At 50.7% G+C, this 16,142-nt stretch overlaps 1 protein-coding gene across 9 annotated transcripts in view; it reads right to left on the reverse strand.

Annotated features, from left to right (window-relative positions):
• Positions 1-16,142, reverse strand: part of RGS6 (regulator of G protein signaling 6) — a 581,147-nt gene that overhangs the window by 22,658 nt on the left and 542,347 nt on the right. For 6 of the 9 annotated variants that reach the window (XM_048220080.2, XM_048220081.2, XM_057318708.1 and 3 more), the window contains one exon: positions 6,068-10,154. The exons of 1 other annotated variant lie outside the window; for it this stretch is intronic. In XM_048220080.2, coding sequence (XP_048076037.1) covers positions 10,104-10,154 — 51 coding nt within the window. In that variant the 3' untranslated portion in view covers positions 6,068-10,103. Of the gene's footprint in view, positions 1-6,067; positions 10,155-11,887; positions 12,176-16,142 lie in introns of those variants that run through there. 2 more of the 9 variants (XM_057318707.1, XM_026519594.4) reach the window with 2 other exon arrangements.

The raw sequence follows: 16,142 nt of genomic DNA on the forward strand, positions 1-16,142 counted from the left end.
TAATCCATCTAATTTAATTAGCTCCTTACAAGGCGGGGCTCAAGGGCTTGAATCCCCAGAGCAGGCAGAGACAGTTGAAACAGACCACTTGCTCTGGGATGACCTGGTAACTGCTGACCCTGTCTTTGCAACTAGGTAGGATTTCAAAGTCCTCTGTGTCTACCTCCACCCACGCTCCCTGGGGACCAGCCCTGCTCTCTTGGTGACCGAGAAAAACAGGCTTGGATTTCTTTCTGGTCTGTAGCTGTCTCATCTCCCTCCCTTCCACCCTCTCTCCTTCCTTTCCTCCTCCTCTTTGGCCTCCTTCTCCCATCCCTCCTCCCCTCCCTCCTCCTCCTCTCCCATTCTCCCTCTCTCCTCTACTGTAACGTGATTCAGATACTATACAATTTACTCATTTAAAGTATACAAGTCAATGTGTTTTAGTATTTTCATAGACTAGTGCAACATCACCACAATCAGTTTTAGAACATTTTCATCACCCCTGAAAGAAATCTCATAGCCATTAGCAATGACTTTTCTGCCCCCTCTTCTGGCCTACCCCACCCAGCCCTAGGCAATCACTAACCCACTTCCTGTATCTATAGATTGGCTTTTTCTGCACATTGCTAATAAATGGAATCATACAATATATGGTGTTTTGTAACTGGCTTCTTTCGCTTAGTATGTTTTCAAGGCTCATCTGTGTTGTTCTATGTATCCGTGCTTCATTCCTCTTTATGGCTAGATAATAGTCCATTGTATGGATGTATCGTATTTTGCTTACGCATTTATCAGTTGACAGACATTTGGATTATTTCCATTTTTGGTTATTATGAATAGCGCTATAAGTATTAATGTCCAAGTTTTTGTATGGCCATATGTTCTTATTTTTTCTGGGTGTATACTCAGGAGTAGAATAGCTGGGTCATATGGCAATCCCATGTTTGACCTTTCGAAGAAATGCCAAACTGCTTTCCAAAGTGGCTGCACCATTTTACGCCCCCACCAGCAGTGTATGAGAACTCTAGTTTCCTCGCATCCTCCCCAACACTTGCTATTATCTGTGTCTTTGGTTACGGCCTACCTAGCGCGTGTGAAGTGGTATCTCATTGTGGTTTTGATTCGCGTTTCCCTGACGACTTACGGTGTTGAGCGTCTTTTCATGTGTTTGTTGAGCATATTTTCTTTAAAGAAATGTCTATATAAATCCTTTGCCCATCTTTTAATTGTGTTGTCTTCTTATTATTGAGTTTTAAGAGATATATACTATAGATATAAGTACCTATCAGTTGTGTAATTCTCATATATTTTCTCCCGATCTAGGGATTATCTTTTCACTTACTTTGATGCACAAAAGTTTTTATTTTGATGAAGCCCAATTTCCTAGTTGTTATTGTTTGTATTTTTGGTGTTATATATAAGAAACTATTGCCTGTTCCAAGGTCGTGAAGATTTGTCTCTATATTTTCCTCTAAGACTTTTGCAGTATTAGTATCTTTGATCCATTTTGAATTCATTTTTATATGGTGTGATGCAGGGTCCAACTTCATTCTTCAACTTTATTTAGTTGTTCCAGCACCATTTGTTGAAGAGACAATTCTTTGTCCCACCAAACTGTTTTGGTGCTCTTGTTCAGGATCAATTGACCATAATTGTATGGATCTATTTTTAGACTCTTAATTCTATTCCATTGACCTATATGTCTACCCTTATACTAGTACCACAGTGTATTGATTACTGTAGCTTTAGAGTAAATTTTGAAATTGGGCACATTGACTTTCTATGTCTACTTTCCAGCACGCACAGCAAAGTGGAAGGGCCTGAGTTGATGGGTTGAGGACATGTAAGGAGAGGTAGGTCTGTGGGAAGCATAAGGGATCAAGATTCTGGAGGCCTGGTTTTTTAATCCATAGCCCCATGTAACCTTATGTAAATCATCTCATATTTCTGGGCCTCTGTTTCCTTTTCTGTAGAATGAAGACTCTGGGCCAGTTAATTATTAAAGGAATTTTTAATTCTAATAGTCTTGAGGCACGGGACTCAGTTTCCCTAGGCAAAGTCTATCACAGGACCCCCTGACGTTATGACCAAGCATTCATTAGACATTCATTCTCGTGGAACTTAGGTATGAGACAGGAAATGTACAAGATGATTCTGGATTATCTTGCCATATCAGATAGTTAACAAAGCTATCAAAGACCTCCAAGGTCATGTCTAAAGGACTCAGGAGCCAACTTGAAGAGGCTCTTACTTGCCCCAAATGGGACACTTTGGATATCAATAAAGATAATAAATGTGATAGACTGAAATACATCAAATATATTTAAATTCATGAATTCATAATGATGTTTATAAACCTTCAACTATTTGGAACTTTTGGATTTTGAGGTCTCTCACCACGAGAACCCCAGGTCATCTCTTCCTTGTGGCCTGGGTTTCATGGCTGTACCACTCTACCCTAGATCCCTATGTCCCTGGGGTCAGTGTACGCACTTTGCTTCCAGGTATAGCTTACCACTTCATTATTCTGTGTTAATCTATTTGGAAAAGGACTGGGAAAGCCCCAGAGTTATTGGTAGTGGTTTACAAAGCACTACTTGCTAACTGAATAAAAAAAGATTCACTCTGATATGCACCATTGCTTCCCTTTGCTTTCAAAGAAGTAGCTTCTGGAAGATGAATAATCATGCATTCTCAGCGTGTAGGTTCTGCCCTCATCTGCTTTCTCAGACAGGAGCTCATGGATTTGGGGGGCTTAAAAAGGACTTTTTACTCAAGAAGTTGTGGCCAACGAGCCTTGGGGTGGCTGGGAGTGGGGGCCTGGACTCCAGGCCCTGCTCCGCTACCTGACCTCTCCGCCTTCCCCCTCTGTGCCTGTTTCCTTACGTTTAAAAACAGAACATCAAGGAATGTTCTGCAGATACATGCAACAATGTGCATTGTGCTAAGTGAGAAGCTAGACTCAAAAGGCCACATACTGTATGATTCCCATTATGTGGCTTTCTGAAAAAGGCAGAACTATGGGGTCAGAAAACAGATCAATAGTGGCCAGGAGCAGGTGAGTGAGGAGACGGGATTAATTATAAAGAGTCACAAGGGAACTTTTGAGGGTGATAGAATTACTCTCTATCTTGATTTTTGATGGTGGTTACATCACTGTGTAAGTTGGTCAAAATTTATAATGCTGTATCTAAAAAGTGAATTTTACTGTAGGTAAATTATACTTCAATAAACACAAAAATGCGGGGCGCCTGGGTGGCTCAGTCGGTTAAGCGTCTGCCTTCGGCTCAGGTCGTGATCGCAGGGTCCTGGGATGGAGCCTGGCGTCAGTCTCCCTGCTCAGTGGGGAGTCGGCTTCTCCTTCTCCCTCTGCCCCCGTTCCCGTTCCCTCTTGTGCATTCTCTCTCTTTCTCTCAAATAATAATCTTAAAAAAACCCCGCAAAAATGTGAACCGTGCACACCCACACACAAACACATACACACACACAGACACTATGGAACTTGAAAATCTCTAAGGTCCCTCTCGGTGCCATGATTCACTGGTTCTGCACTGAAGGCACTCTCATGGGCAGGGTGGTCCCGGACAGGGAAGCAGGAAGAGATGCCCCGGGCCTCAACTCCTACCCTTCCCCAACACCAAACAGTCTTTCTGTGATGTAATGGGCAAAAGAGGAAACACGGCTTCATTCATTCGGTTGGCCATTTAGGAACAAGGCCTGTCCCTCCACAGACACATGTGTGTCTGTGTGCATGCCGAACATTCTCGGAGGACAGGTCTTGCCCAGCTGCGCGTCCTAGGTCTGAGGTCTGAATCATTGGCCTGAAATGGAATATTTACGAACAAGAGCTCAGAATCTAAATCCCAATGAAGCAGCCACGGAGGCCTGTCAGGCAGGTGGGAATCTAGATGGAGGAGGTGGGCTTCCGCTTCCATTTTCCATGCAAGATCTGAAGGAAGAGCCCCCCCAGCCCTCTGCTCTGCTACTTACTGAGGCCTAACGGGATCGCTGAGACCATCCAGTGACACACGGCGAGGGAACCAGGTCCTAGCTAGGAAGAGGAGGGCAAGGGGCCTGATACAGGTAGGACTTCCCTGCTACCTGCACTGGCCAATAAGCCACAGCCTCCCCGCTGGCAGGAAGAGCCAACCATCTGTCTGTCTGTCCAGGGCCAGGCTGCAGGGAAAGCTGCCCAGAAGGGATTTGCAACCGTGTTCCCCCTTCACCGCCTCTCAGCCCCTCTCTCAGTTGCAGCAATCGCTAATACCAGCTCCCATTTCATGGGCGCTTCCTACGTGCCAGGCACATCTCATTCACGGCAGCCATAAGATTTTAAAATTCTTATCCCTGTTTTACAAATGAGGGAACTAACACTCGAACCGAGGATGTGTGGCTCGGCCTCTGCAATCAGGGGCTGTTTCTCTCTTTTGTCTGCTGAAATACACCAGACCTGGCCAGGCTAGCTCCAGGGCCCTGGGGGGACAGAGCCCACGCTTAAAGGGGGCGGGAGCATAACAGAGAGCTCTGTTCCCGAGGGGGCTCATGCCAGCTACATCCCCCACTCTGAGCCCCTTTAGAACAAGCCACACCCTGTAGCTTCTCCTTGGCCAGGGAGTCCTGCCCCTCGGTGTACGGGGTCAGAGACAGACCGTGTAACCCCACTGCGATGCTGAAGGGCTGGCTACAGGGAAAGGGGTCCAGCCGCATGCGCTGGAAGTCCCAGAAAGGGAAGCCAGGAGATCATGTGGGCACTTCTGCTCAGGACGACAGACTGAGGGAAAGCACGCCATCAGAACTCTGTGGCCCAGTGGGGGATATGCCCCTCAGAGGGCCTCCTGGTTGCTTCTTCAAGCCACAGAGTTTGGAGGCTGCCACATTCCAGAAAAGGTCCTAAGAGATGGCCTGTTGGTCCCCTGGAAGCTGGGACTAATGAGCAATTGGCACCAAGGGAAGGGATAGCCACATGCCCTTTGCGTCAGAAGTCCCCAAAAGGGGGCGGAGAGGAGAGGATTGCAGTGTGGATCACAGACATTCCTAGGTGGGCACAGCTCTTAGTGTTAAAACTGGCAGCCCAAGTCCCCCTCCACCCTGGCCCTGAGCAGATCTCTGCTCTTGGTGGTCAGCAGGATACACAGATGGTTAAAGGAAGATTCTGGAAATAAGCCAGCTGGCTCTGCTGGGTAGGAGGAGTTCTGGGTTCCCTGGAGGTGGTGGACTTGATCCAGGAGGACAGGGAAGCAAGGCTTTTTTGGGGTGGGCCAAGACCTAACAGTGGGATACACTACAGACTTGACAATTCAGGTGCTGTGGCTGGTGTGGACTTGGTCTTGACTGTGTGGGGCAGGAAGCCCTGCTCTGGGAGGTGGCCCAGGCGGTGGGAGATGAGTTGGTTCCTATGCAGGTGTGACTGAGGACCCATTCCCATGCCTCTAAGATCACTGCTATTTTCAGGAGCGAAGTTTCTGCCACTGGAGCGAGCTGCTAGGTACCAGCCTTGTTATTAATGGAGAGATCGCAGCAGTGTGTGGCTCCTTTTCCCCTCATTCTTGTCCTGCTCTTGTCAACCTGACTTCCAGGCTCTCAGAACCCTGCTGCTTCAGTATTAGTGGGAGATGGGATTGTCTGTCGCTTAGGAAACCGAGGCTCCCTGTAAGGAGCACCATCTGTATGTAGCAGACTTCAATCTTGGGACTTTATGTAAGGGCATCAGAGTGGTGTCTGGTCACTGCTGGTGTTCATCAGGCCACTGGATTTTGTGGCTGAGCACAAACAAGGGGGCAGAGAGGCCATGCAGCCAAGGAGAACTTGAGAGTTGGGGGCTCTAGCCTACCAGTGACACAATTGTCCCAACCTACCAGGATGAGTCCCACACCCCAGAGATCTGGCTTTCCTCAGCTTTCTACTAGGGAGTGAGGGGGGAAACAGACTGTGTGTGTGTGTGTGTGTGTGTGTGTGTGTGTGTGTGTGTGTGAGATTAACGGGGCTGGGTGGGGAGTGGGGAAGGAAGAGAGGTGGTACATCTTTTTTTTCTAGCAATAAATCCTGCCCAATAAACCCCCAAACCAAGGAGCCACACAGAGTTAGCTGGATTAGAGTGGGTTCAAGTCATTTATTTTTAGACTGTACCAGCATGTTTGGTTCTGGGGTCCAATCCCCAAATTCCAGAAAAATAAACTAATGAGAACCACATGCACTATGAGAAGGCCATTCCGACTTGTCCGTGATCATGCTGTGAGTGGGCATAGTATATAGACCAGGAGCCCTCCCTGGACAGCTGACAGCAGCTGGCTCTGAGCCCTCCTTGGGACTGGGGAGAGGGCCAAGACTGGATCATTTGGACCCTGTCCCTTTAAGGCCCGGAGCCCCTTATTGCTACATTTGCTACTTTGCTACTTGATGGCCCCTGGGTCGTGCCCAGGGGAGGACTTATCACTGGGTGGTACTAATGAGGAGGCTGCTGGCATTTGTCCTTGCCACTGTGACTATAGCACAGAACTCTTTTCAGAGGGTCTCGGGATGAGTTACGGGGGATTCATTTGGCTACTATTTAACTATGCCACATAGGGTCCTTGCTACATACTCAGCTTGGCCAACACAGCTGGAGGCCGGTGGCCCGTTATGTCCCCCCAACCCCAGGGCTTTCCAGCTTCTGGACCTTGTGGGAACACCTCCCTCCAACATATTCTGCAAGGTCCAAAGACCAACAGCCTGTTATTCTTTCCAGCGTGGGGCAAGGCTTCTTACTGGTGGCTTTTGAAGCCCATGCGTTTGGAGCACAATGGGAAGGGTGCATTTTAGGAGAAACATCAACTTCCACCAATAGCCGAAAGGCCGGCTGGGTGGCAGGCTCCGGGTTCAGGGTCGTGTTGGTGAGGTAGTTTGATCACACCGGCAATCCTGCCAGGAAAAGCGCGCCTGGAGCACGTCCCCACACGTTCACTGGTCTCAGCAACAACTCGGAGTGGTGAGCGGGGCCCTGGGGTTCTGGCCTGTACCTGACCCCTTGGCCTTGGTGGGCCCGGGGCACCGCTCAGCTGACTGCGTTTGTGGGCTGGGCCCCGCTGTGCTCCTGGGGGACAGCCACACCTGACGGTAGAACAAAGTATCACTTTCTGGAAGGGATGGAGCCCTCTCCCCAGCGAGGGAGTGCCTGTTGCTTGGGCGGAGCCCTCTGGCTGTTGCCGGCCTCCAAGTTTTCTTCTTCCCCTGAGGCACAGGTGATCTCAGTCCAATGTCCAGTGCCTGGCCCCCGCGCATCTGACTTGCTGGCTGGGTGGTCGCTTCTGCGGCTGCCCTGAAGCTTTGGCTGTGGGGCTGCCAACATGATCTGTGTCCTGGGAGCTCTCAGTGGGAAGAGTCCCGGGTCCAGAGACTGTGCCCAGTCAGGAGAGCTAAGGAAGCTTCCAGAGACAGGGAAAACTGCTTTGCTATGAAACTGCCTTCAAAAGTCTAATCTGGTTTGAAGTTTTGGCGGTGTAGACCAGGCCGATGGGGAACTGGCCAAGACCATATTTTCCACGTGTGCTTGCATTCTCAGGTCTGCACAGTACACTGACCTTGGACCGGCCAGCTGGGCAGACCAATGCCACCCCCCACCCCTCGCATTACTTGGCTTGATCTACTGGGGAGCGCATGGTGGTCACAAGACCAAGCATACCTGGTTGGGAGACGGGGTGATGATGGGGTTTATTGCTCTGAGTCTGAATGAATCTGGAGCACCCTTACCTCTATTGAGCCTGCTGGCCCACCCTTCCCTCTGGATGTCCCCAGGCCTGTTTGGAAACCTTCAGCCTATGCCGTCTCAGGGGTACAGCCCACTTGGCTCTGGGTGGGCCCTCTGGGGACCTCCAGAGGCTGGCCAAGGAGCAGCAGCCAGGAGGACTGGGGAAGCCAACCCTGCCCTGTCCACAGCCCATGGGGAGGGGCAGGAGGCAGCCAGGCCTTTGCCCTGGGTAACTGAGGGCACCGAGGCACCTGCGGTTCTAGAACTTCCTCTGCCCACATACCCTGTGCCTCGATGTCAACACAGCTTAGGGACCCTTGACAGGGAGGAGCTTCTTTGGGGTGAATGTTGGGTGCAGAAAAACTTGGGCTGTGTTTTGGTTCTGAAAGCAAGGAGATAAAAATGGGTGAAACAAGGAAAGGAAACCAAAGACCCCATAAACATGGGATAGGGCTTCTTTTCATTCACTTAATCATCAAGTAGTCACCAAGTATCTACAAGGGCCAGGACCCGTGCTGAGGTGGTGTGGAACCGGGGTGTGGAACCGGGGTGTGGAAGTGCCTGATGAGAATTCGGGTCTATATTGCCACTGCTGGAGACAACCTGAGGACCCAGTGCATGTCATCTCTCTACTCTCTACTGTACCTGGCAGACGGAGCAGCTACCGCCAGTGGGGGAAACTGAGGCATAGTGGTCAAGAGCCCACAGGGGTACTACTGTAGCCAAGTCTCCTAATGCCCCCGGTGGCCCTGCTGTGAGGGATAGAAGGCTGGTGCCCTGGGAACAGGGCCCTGGGGAATCAGACCTACGACGGCACGGACGTGGGGCTGCAAAGATGGTCACAGAGGCACCCAGGAGGCAGGGTCTGCAAACAAGCTTATGAGCCTTTGGTCACCAGCTGGTGAATTTGCCTACATGAGTAAAGAAATACCAGTGATCACTTTTTTTTTTTTTTTGCTTCTATGTTTGCTGTTTATACACTCCCCAGGGAAAATTTTCACCTATGGCCAAAAATAGATCGAAGGAGGCTAGTTCTAGCAGGTGGAGTGAGTGTCTGAATTCAAAAGCATGTTGCTTAATACCGCTCCGCCTGTGGGCTCACGGGGGTCACGATGGTGACAGTGACAATGAGGAGAGTAACAGCTACCGTTTGCAGAGCCCCTACTACGCGCCAGGCACCTGACTCGGTGCTTTACATACATTACCTCACGGCCGATTGGCAGATAGTCATTTTGACTCACACATGGAGCACAAGCGGATTTTTTGCAGGTTTTGCTTTGTGTCTGCTTTTTCCCTTTGGACCAACTCTGTTTAGCGGGTGCCTTTGCTGGGCTGTCAGAGAAGCATCTGGCCCTGGCCTAGGCCCTCTGTAGCAGGGTCAGCCCCCACTTCAGACGCACCTGAGACCTGGCCCAGCAGGGGCCCGGCCAAGCCCGTCAGGATGCACAATGTGGGCCACAGCCACCAGCTGTGTGACCCAGCCACCTCCCCCCACCCCGGGGGCCGGGAGTGCTCCCAGCTTCCACGGGGGCTGCCGGAGGGGAGGATCCCAGTGGCCCCTGAGTTCATGGCCATGTTTATTTTGAGTAAAACACGAGGGAACAAGCCAAGGAGAAGGGGCAAAAACAGAGTAAGTTAGGAAATAATATATGTTTAAAAAGATGGTCAGAACCTCCACGGCTGTCAAGCTATAAGCTCGTTCATGGACACCGGTGCTTCCTCTGGTGGGGGACCCTTGAGGCATGTGACAGGACCCCAGGGCAGCCCCACGCCCATGGGGACCTCTTGGAAAGCTGGCCTCCAGCAGGCTAAAAGAACGGGTGGTCTCGCAATTGGCGAGGTTGCTCAGCACTGTCGCCACGACAGGGACATGTCGTGCCTTACACAGACACGGGCGAGGCAGGGGGCCGTCGGGACACAGTGGCTGTCACTATGGGGGGTGCGGTGGGTGCACCAGAGCCGGTGGGGAGGCGGGGTATAATACTGGATGTGCTCAGGGCCAGGCGGTCCCTCTCGCGTGATCCCCCAGACAGAGGGAAGAGTGGCGGGAATCAGATTATAATCTCAAGTGATGGTCACGACAGGAGCTCCACGAGGTGGTGTGCCCCGAACGAGCTAGGGCCTGGGGCCTCCTCGAGAACAGGGTGTCGACGCACGACTGTACAAGGAAGAGAGGGCTGTAAACAGGGCCTCTGCAGGGCCGACCCCAGGCGCTGTGGACTTGCTCTCTATGGTGTCCCCGGTCACCCACCGAGTCTCCCCTCTGCTGCCCGTCCTCGCCCTCACTCCTTCTCTTTCACAGTGACCAGGTCTCCCCGTAGGGAGACTCTGTCCGTGGAGGTGGAACGCCGCCGCCTGCCCGTGGGGTCGTCGGGCTCGGGCCCTGCGGGGGGAACCGTCAGGAGGACTGCATCAGGCCGGTGAGGCGCTTGCCCGCCAGCGACTTTCCCTGCAGAGACAGGCGACAGAGTTGGCACGCACAGGTGCGCACACGGGGGTGCGCGCACACACACACACACACAGCGACAGAGACAGAGCCAGAGCCAGACAGGTGAATCACTGCTGCATGAACCACAGAGGCCAAACGACTTCGCTAGCTGACCCTGCTGATCCCTGGGTTCGGGAGCCTTGACTGCAGACGGTTGGAACAACCAGGGCTCTGGGGCAGGGGGTGGGGGGAGTGAAGGTGTGTGGCTGGTCCTCTCTTTGGGGTGTGGGAATTTTACTTACCCCCAAGCCAGGCATTTTCACTCTTAGGTAGAATGTCTCTTACTGCTTGTGGGCTGCCCCTGAGCTTGATTTTATTCAAGCGAGGAAGGAAAAGGTGGACTGGGGAGTAGTAAGATCAGGGAGGGTGGGTTGACCCGCACAGGTGACGGCTGAAGATCTGGGTGACTAGAAGCGAATGGATGAACTAGCCCTAAGAGGGCAGGAGATGTGGGCATGCAGAAGACTAGGATCCTGTCTGAAAGGCAGGATTGAACCCTCCTTGGGAGAGACACACAGGCTTGGCGAAGTGTCGATGAGCGGGCCTGAGACAGTGGAAATACAGGGACCTGCGTCAAGGCTCGGAGCCTGGGCTGGTGAGCGGGTGCCACCGCAGGCCCCAGGGCAGGGCGCTCCTGTCACATCCCGTCCTGTGTTCCTGGCTCCCCGCGTGTGGTACCCAGGGGCTGAGTCTGATGACTCCACATCGGGACATGAACAAACCCTTCACTTGCCACCCGTGAAGCAGGTCTTGAGAATGAAAAGAACTGAACTGGACCGTGAGGCCTGGCGCATGAGGCACCGAGATCCCGGGAGAGGCCAGTGACTCCTGAGCCTGGGAGGAGGTGGCTGAAGAGCCTCCGATGTGGGATCGGGCACCTCAAGGGGGGAGGAGGAGGATGACCGAGGCGCCGTTGTTTTGCTGATTTCCCTTGACGCAGTCTGTGCCCATTCTCTGCTCACCCTCTAAAGAAATCCAGAGCATCGGACAGGGGTCTAGAGGAGAGTGTGGCTGGACCTGAGCAGATTGATCATTGTGTCTGAGAAAATACTCAAAACCCATGCTATTGTTGACAGCCGGTCAACACCACCATCGCCATCTGCAAAGGGGAGCACGTGGTCCTCATCGGCATGGGCTGCGGTGTTTGGGAGTGAGGGACGGCGAGGGCCAGCGGCCCCTCATGTTCATTTCCAAGTAGCACAGGTGTGGGGGCTCATCTTGTTTACTGGGCTTGGCTGCGTGCAAGCTGGATGTAATTAAAAAAAATTGATCAGGTTTGTGAAGCCTGGTAGAGTACTCAATAAACCGGCTGATAGATGAATTGATGGATAATGGGTAGATCTAGTAAATGAACAAGGGCTGTGAGTTTGCTGGATGAAAGACAATGTGTCATCTGCCTTAGCTCTCCGTAGAGGGACATGCCAGCTTGACTTTGAGAATTCCAGTGGCATGCATGGGAGCTTGTCCAGAAACGGAACTGCCCTCGGGAGCTATTGGAAAGTCTGCATCTGACATCCCCCTGCTCTTTTTCCCTTTTATTTCACTCCTCATTTCACTAGCGAGACAAAACTTCATTTTTTCTCCCGTTTTACACACACACACACACACACACACACACACACACACACAATCTCCCCATCAGCAACCTTATCTGAATCTTCACATCCACTAAGCTTAGCCTGCCGCAGGATACATTTATACCAGGGTAAGGATTTTTTAATCAGAATTTTTTTAATCCTAGGGGGTTACAGTGCCAGTCTTTGCAAATCACTAAAAGCAAGGTGGCTACTCCTCTGTGAGAGTGGGTTAGGTAGGACAAAAGCTCGCAGCTGGCAGAGGCTGCCCTTCAAGGACTTTCTCCAGCCCTGGATTCTAAGGCACACACATGGCTGGTGCTCTCCTTGACTGCCCTTTCTTAGATGGAGCTTGAGGCATTTGTCATCCTGTCGGTTCACCTGGGATCATGCCTTCTTGATGCAGGCCTGAAGGCAGGAAGCATGGGGATGTGTGTGAGGCCCTCTCGGGGGAAATGTGGAGCTGATGAGTCTAGGGGCCTCCTGGTCCAAGAGTTCTAACAAACCTCCCCCAGCTCCTTCATCCATGTCCATCCCTGCTCATGCGAAAGGCACTGTGGGATTTTGCTTGCCTCTCGGTGCCCCTTATTGTTGCAGTAACCACACAAAAAATACTGGCTCCTCCCCTTCTCCTTCTGTCTCTTTTCCACCAAGGCAACAAATTACATCTTGTGTCACCAAATATATATGTTTTGGTTTTGCCATACGTGGTATTCGGGCTCTGACTGAGCTGGCAGATGTGAAAAAAAATCACTAAAGCTCCTGAATAATAGTCTATGTTAAGAGCCCAGAAACAAAGAAGGTGAGGTTTACCAGGCATCCAAACCCTCATTATGGCTTCTTCCTCATTAGTGAGGTCATTTTGGCTGGAGAGGAGGCTGTAGGTTGAGGGAGGTTGAAGATTCTATATCTGGATTATTATGGGACTGTCTATCTGTTTTAGGTGCCTTTCGCCCCGAGGTCCCCCACCCTCCACCCCTCCCTGTTCTGTAAAAGGGGCTGGGCTGGGCTTGGAGGCGCTAATTAATCTTTTCCTTCATGAGTCCTGGAGCTCGCCTCATAGCTCTGACTCCAAGGACCTGTGGCCAGCCGTCAATGCCTTCCCCTCCCCTTCCCCCCCAGCCGCTTGCATGTCTCAGGACTTCAGAGGCCAGCCTAGAGAACTTGCCCTGAGATTGTTCCCAGTCTCTCAGCAATCCAGGTGGTGTTCCTTGGCATTTTTCTCTCCCTCCCCCCACCCCTGCACACACACATTTTTCAAATGCCAGTTCTGCTGCTAAAGGAGGTCGTGAGGTTTCAGGTCCGCTTAGGGGGCAGCTCAGTCCAACTGCAATCTGTCCGCTACTCAGTGACCTCCCGGGTGGGGTTGGAAGGCGGTTATTCATGCGGGACACAGGCATGGCGAGATGCCTGGCCTCGGGCTTTGGGGAAGAAATCCTGCAATCACACTGGCTCAGCAGCTGCCTCTCTTCTGAAGAGCTGAGGCTCCTGTAATTTTCAGGGATCAAAGTGAAATCTGACAGCAGAGGCTACCTGTGTTCAGAGATGAGCTGCCCCAAGGTCTATGCTGCTAGGGGCTTGCTGGGAGCCCCTGAGCTATCTGCTCTGTCCAGAGAGAGGAGAGCTCCTGCCCGGCACCCTCTCGGGCTCTTTCCTCCCTCTTCTTCACCCCCTTCCCTGCCTCAATCGGACGATCCTGTAGGAAACACTTATAGGGGAGTGGTAATTCTACTTCTGCCCGGCATCTTACATAGTTACAGGGGAAGCCATTTTGTCCGGGTGTGAATGTGTGATGTTCCCCAGTGCCGGTCAGTTGGGAATGGATCATGGTGCCAGGAAACTGCAGCCAGCTCAGCCTGAGGCCTTGGCGTAGCTGAGCAAAGCAGCTGAAGGTGGTTGAAAATGCTATTAGCAGGCAGCCTTTGTCCAAGTGAAAAAACACACAGTGATTAAGAACTGAACTGCAGAAGGTACATTCCAGAGACACCAAAGCTTTGCATACAGACAAAGTGCTTTTCACCTTTGAGACATTTGGCAAACTTAATCCAAGAGAATCGGGATCCTTCTATTTCATGGACTGGGTTCACAAACGTCCACCCTCCACCCTGACTAATCATTTCAGCTCTGTGGCCATCTTGATGGCTAGAAGCCTGGAAGAAGGTGGTCATGGAATCCTTTGTTTCTAAAAGGAAATGCACAAAAGGAATGGCTCCCTTTTGTGCAGTGCTTTAAGAAAAATCAACATGCTGCTTGACATGCTGTGGCCCTGTGCATTGCACTTTCAGATATTAATCAACAAAGCATGCACAATCCGGGTTACCAAGAGCTTTCACCACTTACTTACCTGGGACACTGGTGCTACACTCTTTGGCAGGGAGGAGGGCTGTTTCTCAGAAAGTAACCCTGGGGGTTAGGTGGCATATTGGGGGCAGCAGAGCCAAGCACTAGGGAGTCAGGCAGGACCCTTTTCACTGCTTAGGGAGTAAAGACATCTGACCTGTTGATGAGACTCTCAAGCTGATTTGCCCAGATCACCTAAGACCAAAGTTACAGATCTCAGGTCCATCAAGTCTAAATCCATGTTACTATGGGGATAGAAATCAACTGTGGTTGCCTCTGGAGGAGAAGGATGGACTTGATTGGAAAGTGGCATGAGGGAACTTTCCAGGATCATGGGGTGTAGGGGACACTGGTGCATAGATTTGTTAAATTCATCGAACCACACATTTTAGATCTGTTCATTTTGCTATGCGTAATTACACCTCAAAAGAAAAAAAGAAGATTGGGGGAAAAAATCCAGCTATCACATCTCTGCTTTGAAATTTGCCACTCCATACCCTTTTTCAGTTGCCGGTCCATGACTCTGCCTTTTGGCTCAATCTGGTGCTTCCTACTTCAGTGTAGGAGAGACCCGGTTCCTCTGCTAGAGGAACGGGAGCTTGCCGTGGCCCCAATTTGGAGCACTGTGTCTAGTGCTCTGATCCAAACTGACCACCTCGTCATGATACAGGTGTTTTCATCCTTGCTAATGAGCATAATGTTCTGCTGAATGCGGCTCACCAAATGATCTCAGGAGGCAAGAAGTGGGAGGCTCCAGAGACGAGCTGTCCTCTCAAGGAGACTGAAGGTCACCCATGGGTAGGCGATGCTCAGGTTCATAAATGATGAGTGGGCATGCGATCACAGGCCTGGGGGGCCTTGCTGAGGACAGCACTCGGGAGCCTAAGAGCCAGGTGGAAAGGTAAGGGTCGTGGCTTTGGTTTGGCAGGAGGGGAGAAGTCAAGAACCTGCCTGACTTCATCGGTGACTTCTCTGGAGGTTGGTGCCCCCTGGCGCCCCTTCTCCACTGAGCACAACAAAAGGAATGATTTCAAAAGGGCGTATAAGGGATTCTGTGACATCTCCTTTCTCAATGATGTTTCAAACTGGGGAGAGAGTGCCACTTGCTTGGGGTGGTGTAGGGGTTTCCGAAGTCGGCCGAGGATTGGCAGGCATGTCCATACTTAATACAGAAGAGTTTCAAAAAACTTCTCAACTCTCCATCTCTCATCAGCTCGCCTTCTGTTGAACTTCATGGCAAGGTGGGGCAGATGAAAGGGGAAAATCCGGTCTTGGGACTAGCCAAAGATCACACGTTGCGAATCCACAGCAGGGCTAGGCCGGAGCTGCAAAGGGAGGAGGGGAGGGGGCTTCCAGCTTCCTCACTCCTCCGCAGTCTGGGGCTGGAGCCTGGGGCGAGACCCATTCCTGGGGTCTGTATTATTCCTGGGTCCTTACAGAGCTTTCTTATCTCTCTCAGGAGCTGAAGGCCATTTTATTTGGCTTTAAAATATTCTATTTGACTTTTAAAAATAAGATGCCACGAACATAAAACAACGCTCAAGTAAAAAAAAAAAAAATCAAGAAATTGGTGAAAATTGAATTAATAGTAAAAAAAATTCACTGGCCGAAGAATTAATATTCATTCATGTACATTTAAATTTGTTAAAAATAAGGAATATGATAATAAAAATAATGGATTCTTTTGAAACAGGTTTAAACAACTGGATTTTGCCATGTAAATGGTGGGTCTATGGAATCTACCAGTAGTCATATTTTCTGAAAGCAATTCCCATAAATGGTCACTGGGACTCTTACCAGTTTCAGAAACCTTACTCTAGCTTATATTAGCAGCTACCAGTGCTTTTGTTTTTTTCTTAAAAAAAAAAATTTTTTTTTTTTTTTAAATTTAGAAAAGGTGAGTTGCCAGCACTCCTAACTATACTAAATGTGAAAGGACCAACCTACCTCATGATCTATCTCCAAGGGACTTTCTCTTTGAATTTCTTATCCCTTCTCAAGTGCCTTCCTCTTCAGTTAGCACAGACCTTGATGG

The sequence above is a fragment of the Ursus arctos genome, unplaced genomic scaffold, assembly GCF_023065955.2.
Source record: "Ursus arctos isolate Adak ecotype North America unplaced genomic scaffold, UrsArc2.0 scaffold_25, whole genome shotgun sequence".
Taxonomy (NCBI): domain Eukaryota; kingdom Metazoa; phylum Chordata; class Mammalia; order Carnivora; family Ursidae; genus Ursus; species Ursus arctos.